General features: G+C 37.4%; 1 protein-coding gene across 4 annotated transcripts; it reads right to left on the reverse strand.

Moving 5' to 3' along the window:
* Positions 1-1,080: 1,080 nt before the first annotated feature.
* Positions 1,081-26,020, reverse strand: LOC111513333 (GILT-like protein 1). Of its 4 annotated transcripts, none has more exons than XM_023169534.2 (4): positions 25,860-26,020; positions 8,395-8,532; positions 3,763-3,939; positions 1,081-1,379 (listed from the first exon to the last, which is right to left on the reverse strand). In XM_023169534.2, the coding sequence occupies exons 1-4, from the start codon at positions 25,923-25,925 to the stop codon at positions 1,107-1,109; spliced, it is 654 nt and encodes a 217-aa protein (XP_023025302.1). In that variant the 5' UTR covers positions 25,926-26,020; the 3' UTR covers positions 1,081-1,106. The 4 variants fall into 4 exon arrangements, 3 of the variants coding, with proteins under 3 accessions (XP_023025302.1, XP_023025303.1, XP_074038841.1); XM_023169535.2 differs by lacking the exon at positions 25,860-26,020 and adding an exon at positions 25,590-25,707; XM_074182740.1 differs by lacking the exon at positions 25,860-26,020 and adding an exon at positions 18,400-18,558.
* Between the last annotated feature and the right edge of the window lie 812 nt (positions 26,021-26,832).

A 26,832-nucleotide genomic window follows, 5' to 3' on the forward strand; every position in this document is an offset into this window, starting at 1 on the left:
TGGTGATAATACGGTAATGATCCGTTCGACCGCAGCGCCGAATTGAAATTTTCAACAACTAATTTGATTCATGTTTGATTTTAAATACACCGTTAGTGCAACTGTTCCACCAAATATCTTTGCAGAAGGGACACACTGCATTAACTTTTTGAGATGTAAATTTGTTTAGCCAAAATTCCAACCAAGGTAGCTTCATTTGAACATATTCATGTTCATTTACAACTGAATGAAGTACACTGAGAATGGTTTAACAAAACGCAACCGGTCGTATCGAAAAAAAAACTTGGTAGAAATCAGACAAAAGTTATTCTCTTCATCCTATATTTGATATGAATTTCTATAAAATGAATAGGCCATCAATCAAACGAGGTATTATCGTGAGAAAAACAATATTCCAGTATATTGAAGTTGGTAATCAAGCCAAAAAAAAAAAATTCAGAATTTTGTTTCTTAACAATTATCCATCTACGATATTCGAATCGACTCATTCAATTCACCTGACTTGTTTGGAAAATGAAACACTCGTTGATTTGTATTGCTGAGGATGAATAATCATTGAATTACGATACTGTTTTTTCAAATGAAAACCGTAATTCTCATTCTATTTTAAGGCATCATGAAAATATAGCTCAAAACTTTTTTCTCAGAACATATATATTTTTGGTGTTTCAGTGAATTTCTTTTTTTATGGTTCAAGTATCAATTGTCACCTTGAAAAGGTCTACAAAAAAGTCCACGATGGTATATGTCTATCTCTTAGGGATAATCTATAATAACACTTTTATCCTCGAGAAATAATGGCTTTGAATACATAGGTACTTTTAATACATTGTCTATTTAATATAGATGAATATGTCCCTTCACAACATATAATGTAAATCAATATTTTCAAAGATTTAACAGATTCAAAATGTAGGGACATAAAGGCTGCGGCAGTACGGGGGCAGTTTCAAAAGAATTCTGTTTCATTTCGACAAATTTCTCTCTGATACTGAAAATCGCTGAATATTGATTTTTCACAAAATATTAGGCTCTTCTACATTCTTCAAGGTACAGGATACAGTCGAATAGAAACAAACCTTTAGTACATTAAACTCTGTTTTTTATTAATTCCACAATCTTCTCGGTAAATGTCTATTTTCACAGATGGAGGGTTTTGTTCCACCTATTTTACTACAAACAACAGCAACGAAGTCCACCAAGGAATCATTCTGTACATCTTCGTTATATTTCCCATCGAAAATGATTGTTGGAACGAAAGAAATAGATGGATCAAGAGCCAACGTTTTATCTCCCATTCCTGCTAAGAGTCTGTCGCCTTCGGATCCTTTTGAACAGGAGTCAAAGTTTTCGACGTCTAGGTGGTATTGTCTAGCACACTGTAAACAATGAAATCATCATGAATAAATATGATCTGAAACTAATATTTGAATTGAAAAAAAAAACTTCAAATGGGTTGGCAAAATGTAACAAACATATTGTATTGAAACTAGAAATTCACCAGATTATAAATTATAGGAGTTAGATATGTGAAAGATTACGAGTATCTTTATTGATGGACATATTTCAGTGTATGATTTGCTAAAACACTTTATGATGTTTCTACAAGTTTTTTTTTTCAGTTGTAATATTACCTTCGGAGAAACATACTAAACTAACAAGTTTACATATGTGCCAACACGCATTCAGGCTTTTTGAGGGCTCTTATTGAATGCCACATGAATTTAGGTTGAAATATTTGTAAAAACAATTTTTTGATACGCTGTAGACTCAACAAATACAATTATTTTGATGACTCACTCGACTTTATCTAGTTATTTGTTACTGGTCGTGGTATATGAACTAAACCTGTACTTTCTGGGATATACATCACTACCGATGTATCTGTATCTGTAGAGTAGGGAGGGTGAGTGTAAGCCCACGCACTCAGGCCACATGTGACCCATTGTATATCCTCCCGAGAAGTTGTCCTTCTAGGTCATCGTCCATCTTGTCCTTTCCAGGAAGGTGGACAGGTCGCTGTGAGACATCTCCTTTATATCGGCAGGTGTAGGCCAAGACTCGCCGAACACACACTCTCTTATTGACGATAACTCCGGGCACTCGCACAGGACATGCCTGATAGTCTCATCTTCCTGTTCACACATCCTGCATAGAGGTGTGTCCACTAGCCCCATATTATGTAGGTGTTTCCTTAGCTGACAGTGGCCAGTCAGAAATCCTACTGTAAGGCGTAGATTTTTCCTGGTCATCGCCAGATATTTCTTCGGCGCCAGCTTCCCAGGGTCGCCCAAGGGGATCCTGGCAAGGTTACATTCTTTGATTTCATCCCATTTCTTTAAAGGTTGAGCATGGGGGTAACATTCGACTAGTTTCGCAATTGTCAAAGTCAACAGGCCGTGGGTGCCACTGGGTCCTAAAATTCTTAGTCCAGCCGCTTCCTTGGCTAAAGAGTCGGCAATGCGATTACCTTAACTCCTGTCGTGCCCTTTAACCCACCTCAGGATAATGTTATTATCTACCTAGGCTTTGGCTAAATCTTGGTGGCACTCTAGTAATAACCCTGTGTAAACACGCTGTCTGTTCAAGGCTAATAGTGCTTATCTGCTGTCAGTGCAGATTGTTATGTTTTTGCCAGAAATTCTTTTCTTGGTTATTTCTTTTGTGGCGATTGATATACCAGCCAGTTCTGTTTGGACCACGCTGGTATTTCTTCCCATTCCCCACTTAATCCTTAGGCTTAGTGATCTGGAGTACACTCCACATCCTGAGCCTTCTTTGGTTTTTGAGCCATCTGTATAAATCCGTATTGCATTTGTAGCATCTGACTCTGTCCTACCTACTACCGATGTATATAAGTTATCCAGTTCCTGATAATTCATATTCTTTATTTTGAAACGATGATATGCGTTCTGGATTATGTATCTAGTTGACAAACGAAATATTAAATATGATGGTTATTCTGGTCACAAGCATCGATGATACAACCAATTTGTGACACATCACATCCTCTCAGTTTATTTCGGTTTGAATGGTGGCTTCCTTATTTTCCAGCTGTTGGCAATATCAGCATTGCTGTTTGGAATACCGGTTGTGGCTTTTGTTCAAGCAAAAGTATTTGGTTTCGTGCCGCGTTTTTCTTTTTGATTTTCTCTCTCCCATCATCATCATCATCATCATCATCACCATCATCATTGCCGAAAAAAATAAATATGTCAATAAAAACTCTTCACAATGATATACATATATGAGCATATGATATACAAATATGAGCATTGAATTACCTACACAAAAACGTATCATTATGAAAACCACGGGAAAATTCACCAATTGAGTTACTGCATGTTCATCACTATTTCAATCATGAAAAATTTCTGGAATAATATTCTGTCAGTGGAGGTGAGTTATTTTACCAATGTTTATCGAATGAAACTTTTTCTTCTCCATTAGGTTTTCAAAATTATTTCAGTTTTTTTAAGACAAAATACAAGCACTACAAGAAAATTCTAAAGGCGTTCCAAGAGCGGTGCCTGGTAGAAAGTAGCGATTCACATTGGATTTGAATTACTGGATTTCAAATCCATTTGGAAGTTTATTCCACATAAACGCAGAAAGGAATGAACATACTAACGAGCAGCAAGAACATAGTTACAAGAAAAATAATAACAGTACAACTGCAATACACGTGAAATTCGTCTCTTCTTCAAAATATGTAACAATATGAGTCCTCAAAGAAAAGTATAAATTTACAGAAATACTTACACCCTTAACAGTCGAGGAAGAAGATCGACTCCTTCGTCTCATTATACAGTTGACGAATTGTACTTGTTTCAGTTGATCGTCGTTGTGGGCCAGAATACATGACTGTAATTTGTTTCCTTTACATTCTGAGGGGCCGTGCTGACACGAAAACTCGTAGCTACCATTATTATAATTATGCTGAAGAAAAAAGTAACTGAATCAGTTTTATTTATATATTATTTCGGCATGAAAACTGATGAAAATTTGATAATAACAACAAAACTTCTCAGGAATCACCTAACTGATTCTCACAAAAATTTGATTAATTAATCAATTATGAACATACAGTGTGGTCCACTAAGTGTGCGACAAATGGGAAACTTTTTTATTATCGATTTCTCAGAAAATTTTATTCTTGACAAAAGTTGGTGCATGTTCCAAAACTATACCAAGTGTACCTGAAATGGCTTTATGACAAACACCTAACAGGATAGGCCAAAAAATTATCAAGTTCGTTCAGGAGTAAAGTACCCTTATTTAAAAAAATATAGAAATATGTTGAAAAGTTGCTTGAAATTAGAAGTTATGCTCAGATACGAAGTCATGGCCTGCTATTCAGATTTTTTTTCTTTTGGAAAATTTTGAATTACCCCCGTGTGATACATATTTTTACTATTTTGATTAAATATGTATTTGAAGTAGCCACAATCAAATCAGTTTGGAGTATTTTTTATCAAAAAGAGTATTTGTTTTATTCTAGAGTTCTGTTAAATATCGTTGCAACAAACATGAAGTTGACGGTCACCTAAAAAATACAAATCCAAGTAAATTGTACAAAAACACTTCAATTTGATGAAAAATACTTCAAACTCATTTGATTGTGGCTACTTCAAATACATATTAAATCAAAATAGTAAAAATATGTATCAGACGGATGTAATTCAGATTTTTAAAAAAAAAATCTCAATAGCAGGCCATGACTTCGTATCTGAACATAACTTCTAATTTCAAGCAACTTTTCTTTTCAACATATTTCTGTATTTTTTGAAATAAGGGTACTTTACTCCTGAACGAACTTTATATTTTTTGGTCTGTCCTGTATGGTATTTCTCATAAAGCCATTTCAGGTACACTTGGTATAGTTTTGGAACATGCACAAAAATTAAAAAGTTTCCCCTTTGTTGCAGAGTTAGTGGACCACACTGTATACGAACTGGAAAGAAATGGAAGTTGAATGAATGAATTTTTTACCGATAGTTCCAAACCGTTTGACACCTTATTTCACATCAAGGAACATTTTTCTTATCAACGGTTTTTGACGAAAATATGTCCAATGGTATCAATATATCGATATAGATAAGAGAGAGAACTTTCGATGTCATAATGGCGATTGCCATTATGACATCGAAAGTTCTTTTACGAGATTTTCCATCTTGTAATGTAGTGAGATGTCCAACAAATAAGGTGAATGTTCAAATTTCGCGTGCTACATACTTTCGATTTCATATTGGTACACCCGTCTTGAACATATGTTCACTGTTTCAGCTGTTTGGCATGTTTACACTGTTTATGAGAGGCATAAAAGTTAGAAGTGTTTTGTGTTCAGTAATTTTCTGCTTGGAAGAAAGAATGCCCATCAAATTTTGTGTAAACGAAGGAATCGATTGCTGAAAAACAAATAAAATGTTGAGAGTGACATACAGTGATTGTACTCCGAGTCAGAAAAATGTTTACAATTCGTACAAGCTTGCCACAAAAGGTTGAGAAGATGTAAATGATGACGCTCGCCCTGGACGTCCTATCATATCAACAACCGAAGAAAATGCTGAGAAAGTAAAGAAAGTTGCTGAGGATCTTGGCATACCGGTTGGCTTGAGCAATTTTTTCGAAAATTTTGAACATGTGGCGTGTGACAGCGAAGTTCGTTCTAAAGTTGCTGAATTTTAAAAAAATCGTTACATGAGCATCGCTCAGGAATTGTTTGTTGAAAGACGTCAACGACGATGCAAGTTTGTTCGGAATAGTCATAACTGGTGATGAATCATAGATATATGTTTATGACATGGAAACCAAAGTCCAATCGTCCCAATGGAATAGCCCAGGAGAGTCAAGACCGAAAAAACAGGTCAAGTTCGATCAAATATCAAGGTTTTACTCATGGTTTCACTCATGATTTTCTTCGATTACTTTGGTTTACTACATCAGGAGTTCTTTACACATGGTTGTACGGTCAATGAGAAGTATTATCTTGTAGTTATGCAAGTTTTGAAATAATTATACAGACAGGACATTAAATGGTTTCATTGCAGACACAATCCAAGAGTTATTAGGAAAACAAAGCCTCGAATTCACGTACAGATTAATATGCCTCCAGATCAAACATTCAGATATCAAAAAATTTGTAACTGACAAATATTGATGGAAGAACAGAGACAATTGTGGGTTTTTTTCAGAAAATGTGAAAGTGGCATTCAGACCACATGCCAGCTTATCTAATTTCCTTTTTGATGCTAAAAATCAAGTGTAAAAAATGGATGAATCTAGAGTTTTTAAGCTTAAGTGTTCGGAGTGTAATAGTGTTTATGTGAGAAAATGTAGCTGAAATTTCTCAAAAGGATATGCTGCACATGAAAGGTCCTTGACTAGTTAAAAATGATTCGACGTTTTCAAACCATTCCTTGGAATGCAACCACAAATTCCCGAATCAAAACGATACGGAAATTTTGCACTATGCAAGCAAGGGTTGGTAATGCAATTACTTGGAATCCTTGGAAACTCATTAGCATAAGCAATGCAGATGTAACCTGCTATGTTATCAAATCGATCTAGTTTACTTACTGGTTTTCAAATTAGCACACCTACGTTGTCACAGGTGAACAAAATTCAGGTTCTCAATTGAGTTAGGTACCTCTGTTATCATCTACAGTGGTGTTTCCAGAATTGTGGGACGCTCTCGAGTACTTTCGATCCTGGATATTTCTAGAAATTTGAAGGTGACAATTGTAGCCACTATATCTTGATAGTATCTCTTTCATAAGAAAATGGAAACCTTCTTCATTGATAAACTGAAGTGAAACCATAACTGGGGAAAATATAGGCATATATGTCCTGCAAACTGTGCAATGGCGAGTCGGTTCGCTAGTCTTCGAAAGGGAAAATTATTCCTTTTGTGGAATCGAGCAGTCCCTAATTTGTGGTGTACTGTTTGGAACCAAGTAATCATCTTCAAAAGGAATGTCTTCCTCTTGAAAATGTTCACTTGGTGATCGAAACACGTGTCGAGGTGTTGAAATAACGATTTGATGTTGGGAAAAATCTCCCGTAATACTCAGTTCCTAATTGATGAATTCAAAAGGTTATGAAAATGATTGTTCGGAAGGAATCCATGTGACATTTGGATCAATACGTTTTTATCAAAAGTACATTCCACTTTTGAATCTTTAGAAAGGCAAAGCATCAACTATGGATAAAAAATCGAGTATCACTCGAACTTGACGTATTTTTCGATTTTCACAAAGGCATATACACAAGTGAATAATGAAATTAGACAAGATTACAGTTTCATTGGAATACAAACTCTCTCAATCGAATCATAGAAGCGATTGAGCGTTCCTTTATTTCCATTATTTAGAAGAAAACATTTTGCAAATAATACTGGATTGCCGCCGTATAGGTTCTAACTTCGCAATGAGAATTTTCCTTGGGAATAGTACAGCGAACGTGTCATGAGAGGCAGCACCAGTAGTAGGGACAAACAAACTATTCACATGTAAAACAGTGTTATTTACGTAATATTAATTTATTATTTAAAAATATGAATCTGATATAAAAAAATTATTTTATGCTAGGATTATGCCAGCAAAGCATTGCTGTTTGGCGAATTGTACGTCGGATAATCGATATCCGGAAGAAAACGTGTTTTTATACCATTTATAAAACCCCGTATTGATGAGGTTAGATGTAAGAAATGGATACATGCTTCGAGGAGAGTGGATTAAACAGTGCAAAAAATAAATAAATATTCATATGTATGCTCTAAACATGAAATGAATAGTAAATTTTCCATAGTCAATTACTATTGATTAGAATGAGATATAACCTCAATCGTTTATTAAATCATATTCATTTATTATATTTAATTAAAATAATTTCATTACCATCTATATTTGATACATATTTCACTCAGAAATAAATCTGAAATTCATAATTATTTTAAATTTCTTTTATTACAGTTTGAATCTACCGTTACTCTTTTACTAGAGTCTGTATACTAACCTGTCTCTCAATTCACTTTTTTTTCAGTGCAAGCCAACGTTTTAATGTTACAACATTGTTATCCTTCAAAGTTGTAAATTTCAGTTTTGCTCCAGGAACATTTTCTTTTGTTAAAAACATTCTTTTTTAATTGTACTTTACCATATGTTTATATGAGGATTAGGCAGTGTTTGTCCCTACCGAACTACTAGCACTGCTAGTGAGAGATTTTTCGTACTTCAGAAAAAGGTTCATTGTGATTTGTTATTTCCTGTTGTGCCCCATTATGATAGATGCCTGTTGTGTTTCTTCTCAAGGAAACATGGAAATGCGGATGTTACGAGCAGAGTGTATGAAATCAGCTTCAGTGGGGATTAACTGAAATAATATAAAACTTACCACTGCCTTTCCGTAGGGTATCAATTCCAGATCTATGTAGTCGGACAATTCACTAAAATGCGGATACAACTGATGAGTAATGAAATCGACGCTGTCACCACACAAGGCTTCATAGTACACAGCGACCTTCATGCCATTCTGTAAGAAAAAAATATTGAAGGAATTGTTTCGTTTTTCAACCCTTTCGAGCAGAATACACTTTGCTTAGACGGCCTCTCTACCTCCGCGCATCGTCCTCCGTCGTCTTTTAGTATACGCCACGCGTAATGGCTCACTGCGTTGCGCCAAGTTAAAATTATCGTGATAACTTTTGAACGATTCATCCAAATTACTTAGTGTAAAATACAAAGTTTATCTCAATTGGATATTAGAAACGAAAATCGTAATTTGACAGATATTTCAAAATGTGCATTGTAAAAACAGTATCCAATTCAATCGTATTTTTTACTCAGTATTTTGCATATAGTGGCTACCACATAAGAGATGGATATGTGCTATCGCGGACTTTTATTTAGAACTTTTTAAGATAAAAAATCTTACGGTACATTATCTACAACAATATAGGTAGCGCACGCCAAGGAAGCTCATTATATTACATATTTGCTGAAAATATTTTCCAAATATATCGCCTTTCATATCTTTATGGTAATCGACAGAATGCTTTGAACCAATAAATCGGGCTCAACAAAACCATCAACACTTTCGAAGTGAACAATTAGCAGTCTCTTTCTTTAATCAGATAGCGATTCCAACCCAGTGGACCAGCCTTCTGGAAATGCTCGACGTGAACTTGTGATAATATGATGTGAAACATCCATAGTCGCATGTAAAACCGATTGATGGTCTGGCGACGCATCCCATGGCGACGGGTTGCCACGCGCAAGCGACTATCCTTTTCTCCTTCTACTGGTTTGGCGTAACGCTGTCTCTCTCGACAAACTGATCTCGAATATCTATAGTGTATACGGTTATGTTTACTACAGTTTACATAACCAAAAAAAATAATTTTTGAAAATAATTGAAAATATAATATGTCTAAACGTAATAATTTATGACAGAAAGTAAGAAAGTAAGCAGCATCCTGCAAGTCAGCAATGAGTTAATCATAGTCATATATTCTATAATTGAAGTGTGTATTCATCAAAGCAACAGCAGAAGCAAAGATCTTTTTCATTAATGTGCATTGAGCCCGCATATTATTGGTGTTCTCAAGGGTCAGTGAATTCTACTCTCTTGGTAGATTAAAATTTACACAATTTCCATAGCATATATCTTTGAATTAATTATGATTAAATTTTAATTTCATTCTCTTGAAAAATAATGCACTAAAACACTTGCTTGAAGAAAAAATTTCATGATAGGGAGTACCGTATGGTTGTTTTTTTATTTGTTATTCACAGGAACAGCAAAAAATCAATTAATTGAATAATTCTCTAATGATGATGGAATTTGTATTGAAATATTTATTAATTTCACTAGTTCGGACTTCCATTGTCTACTATATAAAATGATTTGAAATCCCTGAAACAACTAAAAAAGAAGAATTAAAAATGAATAGCTGAAAATAAGAATTATATTAACCAAAATAAACCTGAAATGAAATAATAGTGAAATATAATACAAGTAAAAATAGAAAGAAAATAAAAATAAAAAGTGGAGCGATTTCAAGTCACGTTAGTTCACGACGTTTCGATTGTTGGTATCTACAATCGTCTTCGGGTGATGACTGGACTGATTCCTCCGAGAGATGACTATTTATAGGTCGTTGAAATACTTTCACTTTCTCTGCTTTCCATTTTCCGCTTCACCGATTCCGTGAGAGATGACCGTTTTGGCGGGAGTTGGCCATTTTTCGCTTGATGATGGGTTTCCATATGTTGCGTATTTCTACACTGGCTTGGCTGAATACGTTGTTGGACAACATGTATGGGGCTTTCTTGAATTTTCTTCTGAACCAATGTTCCTCTCTGTGCAAGATCTCAACTTGGGACCACTCGATGTTGTGTTGATGGGTCCAAACAAGGTCTGCTATTCCTGATTTGCTGGTTTCCCCTCGTTGTGTGTATTTCTTGTGTTCGGCAATGCGAACATTCAATGGCCTCTTAGTTTCACCAATGCAGAATTTTCCGCACTCACAGGGTATCCGGTAAATGCAATTCTTGGAATCGCAGTCCGCGTTTGGTGGCCTGGTTTCCGTGAGGCTGCTACGGATAGTGTTACCGGATCTGAAGCAGGTTCTGATGTTGTACTTGGAACCAATTCTTCTTATCCTCTCCGATAATCCTCTGATGTAGGGAAGTGCAAGCACTGGTTCTGACGGCTTAATTTTTGATGATGTCTAGTTGCTTCTCGAGACCTTCCTTCGTATTACAGAGCCCAAAAGCACGGTCTAATAGTGTCTTGATGATTCCTCTTTTAGTCGATTGATGGTGGTTGGATTCGTGGTTCAGATACTGTCCCGTATGAGTGGGTTTTCGGTATACAGATGTTTCCCACTTAGTGTCGGTCCCCTTCACCAAAACGTCTGAGAATGGCAGTTCGTTGTGGATTTCCTTCTCCATTGTGAATTTGATGGAAGGTCTCACACTGTTGATGTGTTTCAGGAAGGCGTCTAGTTCAGTATTCCCATGGTTCCATATTACGAAGGTGTCGTCAAGGTGTCGTCCTCGCAAGGAAGAGAAGCCGTCACAACCAGTGCTTGCACTTCCCTACATCAGAGGATTATCGAAGAGGATAAGAAGAATTGGTTCCAAGTACAACATCAGAACCTGCTTCAGATCCGGTAACACAATCCGTAGCAGCCTCACGAAAACCAGGCCATCAAACGCGGACTGCGATTCCAAGAATTGCATTTACCGGATACCTTGTGAGTGCGGAAAATCCTATATTGGTGGAACTAAGAGGCCATTGAATGTTCGCATTGCCGAGCACAAGAAACACACACAGCGAGGGGAAACCAGCAAATCAGGAATAGCAGACCATGTTTGGACCCATCAACACAACATCGAGTGGTCCCAAGCTGAGATCTTGCACAGAGAGGAACATTGGTTTAGGAGAAAATTCAAGAAAGCCGCATACATGTTGTCCAACAACGGTCATCTCCCACGGAACCAGTGAAGCGGAAAATGGAAAGCGGGGATAAGTGAAAGTACTCGAACGACCTATAAATAGTCATCTCTCGGAGGAATCAGTCCAGTCATTACCCGAAGACGATTGTAGATACTAACAATCGAAACGTCGTGAACTAACGTGACTTGGAATCGCTCCACTTTTTATTTTTATTTTCTTTCTATTTTTACTTGTATTTTATTTCACTATCATTTCATTTCAGGTTTATTTTGGTTAATATAATTCTTATTTTCAGCTATTCATTTTCAATTCTTCTTTTTTAGTTGTTTCAGGAATTTCAAATCATTTTATATAGTAGACAATGGAAGTCCGAACTAGTGAAATTCATCATGAAACATTGTCAATCACCTTTAAACAAACGAAATATTTATTATTGGTAGGTATCTATAATTTAGGATCTTCAGTAATATATTGCAATAACTAGCTAATATTCTTGAGCTTACTAGTATATTAAAGCCACATTAAAATTTTTTCATGTATACTTCAACAACATATTTTTTATGAATATTTCAATCTTCTAATAGGGACTTCCAAACTTTGACAATTCATAACGGTCATCTTGATGAAGCTACATTTGTCAATTTTGTTGTCATTTATTCAGTCTGTTTTGCCAAATCACCATAAGAGGATATAGCATGTATCAACATTTGCAAATGAATAAATTGTTTGATCAAAATGGGTGTTCCGTTCGAGCAACGTACCCGTGCGTTTCGCCCATTTTACGGTCGCCTTAATCGTCCTATCATGAGGTCTATTCGCAATGTGTGGTGGATAAATTTGAGTCCACTGGTTCAGTAAACGAACAAACATTACCGGTACGTTAACGAAATGCAACATCTACCGAGAACATCGCAGCTGTCTGTGAGAATGTGCAAGAGAATCCAAAGCAATCAATTTTGCCGCCATTCGCAGACCACAACTTGGTGAATTTTGTGGCGTGTCTTTGGCCTGCAGGAACTGAAGGTAAACGACTAATGATAACGACGTTTGTTCGCTCTCGAGCAGTCAGCAACTGACCCTAATTTTCATTCAAAAATCAAGTTTAGCTATGAGGCCCATTTCTGAATGAATGTGTACGTGAACAAACCAAATTTGGGACGACACTAAGTTACACGAGAGCCGAGAGCGTCCAACGCATCCCAAAAAAGTCACCTGTCGATGTTCGCTGGCTGCGTCATCGATCCATATTTTTTTGGAGACGACGTTTGCCAGGCCATCACTGTCAACCGCGAGCACTATAGGTCGATGATTAACAACTCCGTTTGGCCTGAATTGAATGGTCTGGACATCAACGAGATGTGGTTTCAACAGGACGGCGCTACGTGCTACACAGCTTATGCCACATTGGACATTCTGTACGTGAGGGTGATGTGAACTGGCCACCGAGATCGTGCGATTTGACCCGGTTAGATTTTGTTGTGTGTTTTTTCAAGTCGCAGGTGTATGCGAATGAGCCACAAACCACAGCGTTCCTCAAAGCTACATTACCCATAACATCGATCAAATTCAGCCTGATTCACGCATCAGAGTCATGGACAAATTGGACGTTTGAAAGGACATTTGAACTTTGATAAATTTCACACATAATGACATAAATAGGTCATTGAAACAAATAAAAAATTTCGATGTTTTCTCACACACAACTTGTTCTATTTGAATTCAAAAATAAGAAATTTGACATCACCAAGATCAGACAAGGTATACTCTCAATGTTATGTAAAATTTTATTGATCCAATAGTACCAGTTTCTATAAATATTTCATATTTTTTTCAGAGTTAATGATAATAATGTTATATCGAACACTTTTGTAACATATTTCAGTTTTTATCGACCAAATGTGATACCGTCAGAGGCAACATAGAATATAACTATTACCGAAGTCATAATTTGAGATAAATTTTTGGATTCTCAATTTCTGTATTTGATGAAAATAAATGTTCATTTAATGATTGAACATCTAGTCCCGTGATGGCTCATACTTTTTTTGTCCCACCACATCTTTCCAAATGTATATCTTTCGGTAAGCCTGTTTTTTCTTCCCAGCTGAAGTTCAATTGCTTTCCACAAATTGTGTCTGCCTATCATCAGATACATCTTTGATCCCGTTGGTTCCCTTCATTTTGACAATGGTGGGTGTTTCTTCTTTAAAGTAAAATGAATATAACGTTCTTCTGTGTTACGTCACAGTCGTTTGAGTGAGTTCATCTGAGTGTTTTTATGAAAATGAACAGATTCGAGTATCGAGCTGTCATTACGTAGTTGTTGTTGAAAGGCAATACGCCTACGCAAATTGAAGATGAGTTGTATTCTGTGTATGGGGACTCTACACCATCATTTCCCATAGTGAAATTTTGAGCAGCTGAATTTGAACGTGGCCGTAAAAGCTTGGGAGATGATGAACGTTCGGGACGCCCGAAAACTGCAACTACCGACGAAAACATCACCAAAGTTCACCAAATGATGAAAGGCGACCGCTGAATTGAAGTGAGAGAGATAGCAGAGGTTATGAACATATCACATGAATGTGTTTGTCACGTATTGAATCAACATTCAGGCATGAGAAAGCTGTCCGCGCGTTACGTGCCACGTTTGCTCACGTTAGATCAAAAATATGTTCGAATGATCATTTCCAACGCTTTGTTTGCGCAGTTTAGGTGCGATAAATCCGAGATTTGGCACCTAATAATTACCGTAGATGAAACTTCAATACACCATTATACGCTCGAAACAAAAATACAGTCCAAACATCGAACTGCAAAGGGGACACCGGCTTCAAAAAAGCAAGAACTATTTTTTCGGCTGAGAAAGTGATCGCGACTGTTTAGTCATGAAATTACGAATCATCACTTGACAAACTGAAGGCAGAATTTGCAGAATAACGGCTACATTTGCAGAAAAAAATGTTATTTAACCAAGACAACGCACCATCTCACATCTCAGAGGTTGCCATGGCGAAAATCGACAAACTACGCTTTAAACTGCTTGACCATCCGCCTTACTCACCATATCTAGCCCCAAGCGACTTCTTTCTTTTCCCTCATCCGAAAATTGCGCTCGAAGGACGAATTATTTTGTCAAATGAAGAGGCAATCACTTTCGTGAACAATTATTTTGAAGAGAAATACGCCGAGTAACATCTGGACAAGTGACAGAGATGGAAGCATCGCTGGGAGAAGTGAGTAGAGTCAAAAGGAGATTATGTTGAAGAGTGAAAAAATTAAAAAAATTACTTGTATCTTTTTTAGGTCGGGACCTTTTCAGACCACCCCCGTATAAGACACCAGGTGTCTGCCGTGAGGAACCTGAGACTCTAATGCACTTCCTGTCGGTATGTCTAGTGTATTGTTTGACTTAACTATCTTCGGCACTTCTACGGTATTCACGAGACATTGATGATCCTTACGCTCCGATAGATATTGAATCCGTTGTGGGGAATGACAAGTACCTTCAGGCCTGATGTAGTTCTTCCCGACTGTCAGAGTGGGAAGATATTTGTTATAGAGTTTTTAGCTCCTGGTGAGACGAATATCGTCCAAAAATAGAAGAAGAAACGGATGAAAAATGGAGATTACCTCTTCGATCTCCGAAGATTTTATCTAGATCATTCTGTTAAGATGGTTTTTCCGATTATTTGGGTGGGAAGATATTTGTTATAGAGTTTTCAGCTCCTGGTGAGATGAATATCGTCCAAAAATAGAAGAAGAAACGGATGAAAAATGGAGATTACCGCTTCGATCTCCGAAGATTTTATCTAGATCATTCTGTTTAGATGGTTTTCCTGATTATTTGAGTCCTTGTTTAAATGATACTGTACTTTTGGTTCTCAAGATCACGCCGGCTTGCCGCATTGAGGCAGAAATCTTAGCCAGACAAATGCGGAAAACGCATTCAAAACGTATTCGTCTTTGATTCAAATACATCAATCCCAGCGTTGAAACGATGACGTCACATCAACTAGGATTTGAAACGTATTCATGATCATTGAAAACTAGCGTGAGTTTGGTTTCGAGCCGAAGTTTGACATTACGTTACGTCAGTTGTCAGTTTCTGCTTTATTTTGATCTTTATAGTTAATACATTGCTGAAAACTTTTTATCAAATACGTTGTCAGGATGTACAAAATAAAGCTGGAAAATAATTACTTGCACAAACCCGATTATAATTGACGTTAGAGAAAATTAAAAGTCTATTTTTATTATTGAATTTGACATCTGACATATATTGAATCATTCCATTCTGGCGAATCATTTTATTTATGACTTCGAATTATTTTTGAAAACATGCTCGAATACGATTAAACGCCAGAAAACACCTATGAATTTCGGACCCAATGATCACTCACCACACGGTGTGGGGAGTGATTATTGGTTGATGATGCCAGTCACCCATCCGGATGCATCGGGTTCTTGGAAACAGGGTCTTATCGGTGCAACCCTCAGAAACAATAATAATTATAATAATAATAATAAAATTATTCATTTGGCACATAACTGTAAGTAAAAACGAGCCCACTATTGCACGGAGCAATTTTGAATTGGAGCCTAACAAAACATCGATTATGATTCATAATTAATGAAAATATTATATGAAAAAAATTGAGTAGCTACGTAAAACTAACGACAGAAAATAGACCTGAATTGACAATGCTGAAAAGAATATTGTACAAACCGAAGATTTCATTATGTTTTCATAGGGGTATTTGTCTTTGAAGAGTAAGTGACAACGGTTTTGCTTTTTTTCTCCATAAATTATAATGTGGTGATGAAATCTTCGCCTTATGCATTGAAAGTGAACGAATGAAGAGGGCTACCAATAACGATAGCGTTGAAGGTATCTGCCCACTATACCGCACCAAACCATGACCGTGCTAGGACCGTATTAGACGCGGCAAATAATACGACACGGTCTACCTTGCCCACTGTAATGGATGAACCGTGTTCTAAGCCCATGAGCAACACGTATAATGACCGTATCATACGGGTATGATAACCGTTAGAAACCCGTTTGACAACTGTAGGTAATGTGAATTATTGTATGTTATTTCGGCTCACTCATCAGCGTAGTGTGAACGTGTAGAAGAGTTTACCACGAAGAATGGGCGTTGGTTCATATAAATCGTATGAAAGAATATTTTTAGCATGTGCCGGTACGTTTGCGGTCATGGTTTGGTACAGTATAGTGGGCAGTTAAAGGTTATTATTTGTAGCGTTCATAGAAAGCTACTTTTTTATGTTACCGATGGTAATCCTAGATGATTTTAATAAAAGTTTCCTGTGGAGTAGGCAATACAAATTATATCTTTTGCCTCGCTAAGATTTTCACTCCTTATTTTTTGAAAACAAAATATCTATAAATGAAACATTTCTTTTTTAGTACTCATAAAAAGTTCTGGTCTTCTCGAATGTCTTTTGTTATTTATTTTCTCTATACACATATGATAATTAGTTTCTGGCACAGATTGGTAACTTTTTAATCCGATTCAATCGTATCCCTTCGAGGTAGAATTTTTATATTCGTTAAACCGAAAGTCAGGAATGAGGTGTTGCCAACATTATTTCGGTGAATTCCTCAGAATAGACTAACGCGGTGGGTGATCCTTGATCATAAAAACGGCAAGGATATGCATTTTGGGAGAGAGTGGTGAACAAGTATCTCGAGAAGAGATTTGTTTAGTGGTGAACCGTCTGGTCCAATTTCAAGAATTTAAACGAAATTGTTTCGAATATAGTTTCATATATAGATTTTGAAAGTTCCATAAAAGGTTGCACTTCCTGGTGATTCTACGGAGTCACAATCACTTTTCCAGAACGGGCGACGCCAACTCTTTGAAAACATTTTTCGTGATATTTTGGTTAACGGAACCCTTCGTTTGGGAAGGGTTCTAGTGTTGAAGACTTTTCATCTATAGTTTTTCAGCAGAAAAGTTCCTACAGAACTTTTCTGGAATCATTGAAGAGGAATGTACAAGGACTTCTATCTCTGATTGCCGAATGGTGGGTTTTCTATTCGTCCAGTTCGATAAATGTCATTGTCCATGTCCAAAAGAGAGTCCAAGTCCATTTTATCAATTGGAAAAATACGTGCTCCAAATTTGTCTTGTTCCTGATCGAAGAAAACTACAGCTACAGCTCGACGAGAAACTAACAGGCAAGTACTACTCAGGTACACTTGACTCATTCCTCCGAAAATAAGTATTTTTTGCATTAGAAATACCTACTGATTCATCGACATGATACATTTATTGAATTTTCAGTAGATATCCATTTACAATGTTAACCTAAACTAAGTATACTCTGACACCATTCCTAATAATTATTTTCTTCTATGACATGAATCTTATAAGTAATATTTTTACTGATATTTTTACCTGACAAATTTGGAGCACAGTCATATTTTGATTTCTACTCTTCAGAAAATATAATTTTTATAGATTCACTTCACTGCTGTGATTCAAAGAACTCAATTTAATTGGATTTGGTTTCACAGTCGACCATATCACGTATCATTTGATTTATTAGCTGTGTGGCACTCAACTCAGATCTCTATAAAAAATGTTCAATTACTAAAATTTCAGGATACTGAAAAGTTTTTTTGAACGAAACCCATAGTGCATACCGACGAAGAGCTGCCGTACGCATTGTGCCTATCTTTCGATTGAATCTATTATAATGTTGGTATAATCTATTATAATGAAAGAAATGTGTGACCTTATCACACATTTCCTTCAAAAATAATCTGGAATTAACAAAATATCAAATGAGTTTCATTTAGATGAAGGAAAAAAGCGTAAACGTAAGTCAGTAATTGAAATAATGAATCACGAGAATGACAAAGAATGGAAAACTGATAGACAATAAGTTTTACTTTTTACTCACCACATTGTTCATAACATTGTTCAAAAGTGTTACACTTAACGCAACTGACACAAATGAATAAGTCATCGTCTCTGGCACAGAATACAGAATGAGATTCACAACTATTCTTTGCCGAGATAGATTGACTAATTATGTTAATAAGAAATCGAGCGCTTGCTTTATTTAACATTTAACTATCAAATGAAAGATAAAATTCAGTAGCGGTGCGTAACTCAAGGATGCCAATGAAAACTGAAGATATATAGTATTTCAAATAATTTACTTATAAAAAAAATTTATGAGTGACTTTCCTTATTTCCTTCGAAGCAAGAAATTATAAAAAAATTGAGGCTAGACTTACTTTCACAATACAGTTAAATATTTAAATATCTCTGATAACTGAATTTTAATTTGCACTGTCACCATTGTCGCAACTGTACCATTCTGTTTACGAGATATTCGAATACATTCTCAGTGACAATTCTTTTGCATCATGTGGCAGCTAATTTTTTAAATGCCTGTTTCCACCACAATAACTCCAATTTGATATTTTCCTCAACTGATAATAATAATGACTTTTGTCCCCACTTATAATGAATTCTAGTACAAAGGTAGTTGTAAGGTATTCTAAAATGGAGACAGAATCATGAATTTTGTTTAATAAACAAAAAGTGTGAAAAACAATTTTCTGTGGTTTTTTTCACATTGCTTAAAAAATCACATTGTCATATGAATGATATGAAATGATATTATATATATATATATATATATATATATATATATATATATAAGTACTTTCTGATCATTCCCACATTGATTTCAATTTAAGAGCCACCGGTAGACAACTGTTTCAGCCTATTGGACATCGTCAGTACCGGACAGGCGGTCCTCGATTGAAGACAAAATGTGCCGATAGTCACCTTCATCTTTATCAGGTTGGAATATTTTCCCTTACCCTTTCAACTGTCTTTCTTCAGGAGGAGGAGTGGTTTATGACGTAGGGTGTTTTGGTGACGGCATAAAGGTCAATGACATCTATGCCGTTCTGGCCTTGTGTACCCCTTCCTGACTGGGGTATTTGATGAACAAACTGTTCGTTTTAACAGACGTCGTGGAGCCTTCACTCAACCGAGCGACGGGGCCTTCTGAATCGAGTGGGGTCGTCTATAGTGTAATCTACAGCTTCCCTGACTAGTGGGTTATCATGAGTTTCCGCTGACTCGAAAACTCTCTGATTCCTCTACTGAATGGACTGCCGTATAGTTAACAGCTTCAAATCTCTGCGGATGGCTTCATTCCGCACGAACCAAGGAGCATTCACCAGCATCCTGAGAAGTTTATTTTGCAACTTCTCCAAAGTGGAGAGGTTTGACGGAGCGGTTTGTCCCCAAGCACCTGAAGCATACATAATGACAGGCTGGAACATCGTGTTGTGTAATAAAATCTTATTTCTAAGACTGAGCTTAGACTTTCGATTGAGCAGATGATAGAGTTTGGCTATCCTCATTTGTACTCTGTTCTTAATGTAGTCAATGTGATTTACCCAGGTGAGTCGGCTATCCACCCAAAGACCTAGGTATTTGACTCGCGTTTGCCGTTCGATCTCCCTGCCTGAAATCGTGACTCTTGTATCTGGAAAAACGTAACGCCTCCCCAAATCTATCGCCTGAGTTTTTCCTGGGTTCACCCGAATCTTCCATTCCAGGTACCAGCGTTCGAGGTCATCCAATGCGCGTTGCATGTAGACGACCGCCAACCCCCGACCCATGTAAGACGCGAGAAAAGCCGTATCATCGTCGTATAGGGAAACCTTCACGTGATCGAATCTCGGAAGGTCGCTCACGTAAAGGCTGTACACTAGAGGAGACAGCACAGCTCCTTGAGGTACTCCAGCTTGGATTTCCCTGACAGGAGACAGGTTTCCTTCAACTCGGACCTGAAATGTTCTGCCCCTCAGACAGGACCTAATCCACCGTATCGTGCCCCAAGGCACGTCGAAATCGAGCATTTTATGTAATAAGCCTTCGTGTCATACTCGGTCGGAGGCTTTTGAAATGTCCAGGAGGATAAGATGGACTGTCTTTCTATTATTAAGCTCTGAGATGGAGTTTTCGACCAATCTCAAGGCCTGCAACTCGGTGGAGTGTGCCCTCCTGAAACTGAATTGTTCATCAGGCAGAACATTTCGATCTTCAACTTCTTCGGTTAGTCTTTGCAGCACAACACTTTCGGCCAGCTTAGCCGTTGAGCAAAGCAGACTATTTGGACGATGACTCTGGGGAAACAGCGGGTTCTGGCCCTGTTTCGGAATCATGACGACTACGGCATGCTTCCATCTTCGGGGGAAGTATCTGAGGGCGATTGAGCTATTTATTATGTCCAATAGGTATCTTATAAAGTTCACCGGGAGCTGCTTCAGCAACCTATTGTTGATTGAATCAATTCCCGGAGCCTTCTTGGGTTTGGAGGCTCTAATGTACCCCCTCAGTTCTTCCTCCGAAGCTGGACGGATCACATCGTCATCATTCTCCCTAAGGATTCGCTGAACTGCTTGTTCCAGCTGGATATCACGGTCAATATCATCATCCGGATCAACGTTGAGTTGAAACTGATTCTCCATTGTGTCTGCAAAGGCCAACGCCTTCCCGGCGGGGGAGTAGCAGATGCCGCGCTGTCCATGAAGAGGAAAGGAAGCGGTTTTCCTCTTCTCGAACCTGCGGGTGACTCGCCATAGCTCATCATCCCCAGGTTCGAGAGATTCCAAACATTCACTCCACCTTTCGATTCTGTAGTCAATGATGGCCTGTTTGACTTGGTTGGCTATCCTGCTAGCAGCAGCCTTGTCCCCAGGGTAGAGAGTCCGCTGATAAACTCGTCTAAGTCAATTTCTCTCCCGGATAAGATTCTTTATCCTGGGAGGAAACTCATTATAGCTTCGCAGAGGACACTCTGTCCTGGTTGTGGTCGCGCGGAAAGCGTTGTTCACAGACAATTCGAAATCTGCCACTGCCGCGTCGAGACCGTTGCGAGTTTGAAGCGCCTCGCGGTCTGTAGGTGTCTCCATTAGATGAGTCTTGAAGGCTTTCCAATCCGTGGATAATCTCATGCGATAGTCTTGGGGAGGGGGATCATCACCCAGCATCAGGATGACTGGAGTATGATCTGAGTCTAGTTTCGACAAAGTGTACACTTCGCAGGACATGGAAACATTCCTGAGTAGTGCAACATCAAGCACGTCAGGTCTGTTATCCCCACAGTAGAACGTAGGCTCACCTGGACCCATCACTCGATACTCATGCCTGTCAGCATGCGCATGGAGCGCTCGGCCGTTCGCATTGGTGATTCTGTTCCACAGATTCTGCTTGGCGTTGAAGTCAACAGCAGCAATTGTGGGGGTATCTGTCGACAACAGCAGTTCATCCAGTGATTCTGGGAGTAGACAATTCCGCGCGAAACATAAGTGGAACCACCTATTGGTGTGACACCCAAGTTAACTTGCCAAGTTTTTATTTCAGTGTTGGTGGTTTGACTAATCAACTGACAACTGCGGTAGCAGAAATTTGGGAAGATAACCTGAAATGCTATCGGAAAACGAATCCAAATATTTCTAGAAATGATATGAAATCGACAAAGGTTAAAGCCGTCAAGCTGCTGGAAAATCAAAAGACAAATATATAAGTACTTTCTGATCATTCCCACATTGATTTCAATTTAAGAGCAATCGGTAGACAGCTGTTTCGGCCTATTGGGCATCGTCAGTACCGAGCAGGCGGTCCTCGATTGAAGACTAAATGTGAAAAACCAAGAAAAGTACTTGATAAAAATAACTGCGTGACCGCAAGCGAAACATATGTGGAATCACCTATGTTGAAATCAATGTGGGAATGATCAGAAAGTACTTATATATTTATCTTTTGATTTTCATGGAATCATTTTCCAGCAGCTTGACTGCAATAACCTTTGTCAAATTCTGATGGCATTTCAGGTTAGATTCCCAAATTTCTGCTACCGCAGTTGTCGGTTGATTGGTCAAACCACCAACACTGTCATAAAAACTTGGCAAGTTAACTTGGGCGTTACACCAATAGGTGGTTCCACTTATGTTTCGCTTGCGTTTACGCAGTTATTTTTATCAAGTACTTTTCTTGGTTTTTCACATTTTGTCTTTAATCGAGGAGCGCCTGCCCGGTACTGACGATCCCCAATAGACTGAAACAGCTGTCTTCCAGTGGCTCTTGAATGGGCTCATTTACCAAATTTTTTTTATTTCATTATTTGAAAGTTTATGTTTCAAATAGTACATCTGCAAAAAAACTGAATTTCCTCTCTTTGTCTTCCCCTTCAAATTAATAGTTGAATGTGGCGTTCACCGAAACGAGGCGTGGTCAAACTAGACGTCACATCAGCCGCTAGTGCTGGCGGATAAGCAAAATACATACGTGCATTGAAGCCGTAGAGAGCAAGTGTGTTGTTTACTGCAGTGTATCAACTGCGTGAATATGTAACACGAGGTGTTTTCAAACCAGTCGGCAAATGAAACGAAATCCGACGATGGCACCGATTCATAATCTCCAACTGCAGGCCCGGTTGCCACCGCTCGAAGCTCATTGCTATATATATATATATATATATATATATATATATATATATATATATATATATATATATATATATATATATATATATATATATATATATATATATATATATATATATATATATATATATATATATATATATATATATATATATATCCCAATAAGTTACTACCTTTTGTATATACGGCCCCAAGGTTTCGAAACTCTCAAATATAAATTTCACAATGAGAATTGAAACCAGTAACTCCTTCACCCACACGATCTACAGGAAACCAACACACACAAACAGATACCTCAACGCAAACTCCCGCCATCATCCAGCACAAACCAACTCTATTTTGATTTCTCTCATCCACAGATCTATCAACCTCACAGACCGCCACAACAAACCAGAAGAGCTGGCTCAACTCAAATCAGCTCTCCTTCAAATGGATTCACAAACAATCTCTGTCCAATCCCAAAGATTCAAAAGACAACAACGTTCCCCACAAAGCTTCTCTTCCCCATATTAAAGGTGTAACTGGCAAAATTGTCCGAATTCTCAAAAACAGGACATAAAAACGATATTCACCGCCAACAATAAAATTTCCCATTTCTCCGTTACCCCAAGGACAAAATTGTCAATGAATCCCAAAGTATATATGAAATTTCATGCTCCGATTGCGATAGAACATATGTAGGCCAGACCAACAGACATGTGACAAGTAGAGTATACGAATATCAACTTGCTGTCCGAAAGAAGTGAGGGTGACTGGGTACGAGGAAATGAACGAATCACCAAACAGGGCAGCGTGAATGAGGTAAAATTGATTGCGATGGAAAAAGTGATAAGTACATGAAGCAATAATTAGAGCGAGAGAGTGTTCAGTGATTCTGCCATGGCTGTGGAGCGGATGAATGTGATACAAGTTAAGAATAAAAGGGTGGCCATGATTCAGACAATGGTTGAAGCAAGGAGAGAAAGGGGGCACGGACCCAAATTGTGTGGCGCAAGGGACACCAGAGCAGCAACCCTGGCAATAAAAAGGCCCATGAAGAGACAACTCGAAACCTCAACCTCGAAAGTGTTACTTGGAATGTGAGGAGAATGGACAGTAAGAATGAGGAAAGATAAAAGAGTGTATCACGGAAGAATGGCAGAGGGAATGGGAAGACAGAACGACTGGGCGGCTGTTGAACAAATACTGTAAAATAGTCGGGTTTGAAACTCTCAATCTGTCGAAGAAGGCTCTCCAACTGTTCAAGGGGCATGAAAACTTCTTGGGTTACCTAGCCAGGTTCAACCTGGGACCGGAGGTTCAGTGTCCCTGTGGCTGTGGGGAGCCTGAAACGGCAGAGCATGTGCTTGAGAGATGCATGAAAGGAGAGGAAGGTGGATGGTGTGAATGGAAAGAGCGCCTTGAACGAGAAAACAGAGGAATGCAACTTAGGGGTGTGAATTGAAAAAAAAAAGAAATGGATTTCAAGTCCCAGTCCTGGCATACTACTAAAATTTGGACTTGTGTGTGAACCTAGATTGTAAATATTTTCTGGAGGTTATCGTGGCAAGTATTTCAATGTCTATTTTTATTTTTCTTTTTCTTTTTTTGTCAGTGACTAGTGTGTTTTAGAGAAATGCAGTTAGTTGACTTCATGTTGAAGAATGAATATTAATTTTATTTCATTGGAAAATAAAAGAAAGTGGGTCTTCAAACCCGCTGGTTTCGTCTCTTCGTGTAGCCGGCGTTACGCGCCGACTGCACGAAAGGGGATTGAGTTCGGAGGAGTAGGGATTCCCCTGACAGTGGTGGCGCTGGAGAGAGGAAAGATGTTTAGTTGTAAGGCTTTCGAGCCAGGGCAGCGGAGGCGATTTGACATGTTTGCCAAATCGCCATTTTGAATTTAGATTTCGGATGATCACTGAAATTAATAGCATCATCATTGTTACAGATTCGTATTCTATACGTAGCCTTCATTTTCTGTATTTTATTTCTGAACGAAACAGTGCAAGATTTCAAAGATTTGATTTCCAGAAAATGTGTTTTCGATAATTTTAGAGATTTGCATTAATGCTACCTCGTGGTTCACTTCGTTATAGGGATGTATACCTAATGGGCGATATGAACCCAATACGGCTTAAAATGACATCATGCTTTTTTAATTTTCTCTTCAGCGACTCTTTCATTTGATATCCGTAATGTGAGAGTGTATGAGGGTATGCATTGTCATCCAAACCTAACGTCTATATGAAATCTCAGCTCAATTTGATGAAGATAACTGGTGAGCTATGGTTTTTATGCACCCTAATAATGTGAATATTAAATTAAAAGATTCTAGAGAAAAAATTTCGAAATGTTGCGAAATAAGATGGCTATCATATCAATTCTGAAAATAAAACTTGGTAAAGGTTAAGGACAGTTTGGTGGTGCACGAACAAATATCGTAGGGATGCAACAAAGACGCATTAGGTGAAATGAATAGATTGAGAAACGTGTCTAGCGATGAATGAAAAAAGAAAAAATTTTCAAAAATGAGTTTTTATACAAATGCTAAAAATAAACTTCAATTGAATCAGACTCATCAGTTTATGATATTAGAAAATTTAAATGATATGGAAGATTGTCGGATATTTACCTGTATAGATAAACTTGTTTTTGACATTGCATTATAAATTCTGTGATATTGGTTGGGTTGGCTTTGAATTGGAGTTGTTTTTATTAGAGCATATATATTCTTGTTGAAACTATTTATTAGATTGGTAAAAGTATCAAAACATTTCACAGTTCTTGATAACTATAAATATGCCAAAGACGTCAGCCAACCTTCAACCGAAAATGGAATAATCAAGCACGAGACTGATGAAAAATGGAAACGTATAGTGAATATGACAAGAGTTATACGTACCACATTTTCTACGATATTGTTCAGAACAAATAAGCTTATTGAAACTGCTATAAATGAATTAACCATCCTTACTGATACACAACAATTCGGAATGAATTAGTTACACATACAAACACTCTCTAAGGAGCGAGGTTGAAAAATTGTGTTGCTGAGAAGCACAACGCATGCTTTATTTTAATGTTTAACTTTCAACTATAAGATAAGATACAGTAGCGTTGCTAACGAGGTGAAAAAATATATTCATGGAAAAATATTTTTGGAATGAATTTTTCTATCCATCAAAAGGAAGAAGAAATGTGGTTAACAGTGGTAGTATTTTGATTATTATTGCAGATCTTACATAAAGTGAAGTAGTTTGATTGTCGGGTTGTTTATAATTTTCAGTTAGGAAACCTCTACAGATTTATGGTATTCTTATGTTCTCCTCTCATCTGAATTGAAAGGGGTATATTTTTGGTAAAAATTAATTTTTGGAAAAGAAATATTTTCAATTTAAACAAGATTCCTATGTCTGGGATTGAATCGAATAATGTCATTACGTACCGTCATTGACGACATGAGTACAACTCACTAATTACATAAAGTTGTAATTTCATGAATGAATTGTAAGTGTAATGTTATCCAGATTGGTGATGAGAAGGTAATAAGTAATGTAAGTGAAATTTCACCTCTTTCATTGACTATATTGTGGAGTATTCCTGTGAATCATATCTGATTCAATTCCGTAACAATTGTTTGAAAAACAAACTGAATATGAAGATGGGTTTTTGTAAGATTCAGTGCTTATATAGAAGTAATTGATTCAAAAGTATTTTTTCATTCGAGTAATTGAATGTTTACATGGTAGTAGTTCTTTCAAAAGGAATTTTTGTTTCAGTTCGTGTCTGAAAGTTACTCCTTTCCATGATATACACATATTTGTGGAGAGTTTATTTTGGAATAAATTGCTTTCTTCCTTCCTTCAGGAAATTCC

The sequence above is a fragment of the Leptinotarsa decemlineata genome, unplaced genomic scaffold (assembly GCF_025532065.1).
Source record: "Leptinotarsa decemlineata unplaced genomic scaffold, Ldec_3_MD MMD2_tig00026328_RagTag_RagTag, whole genome shotgun sequence".
Classification (NCBI taxonomy): domain Eukaryota; kingdom Metazoa; phylum Arthropoda; class Insecta; order Coleoptera; family Chrysomelidae; genus Leptinotarsa; species Leptinotarsa decemlineata.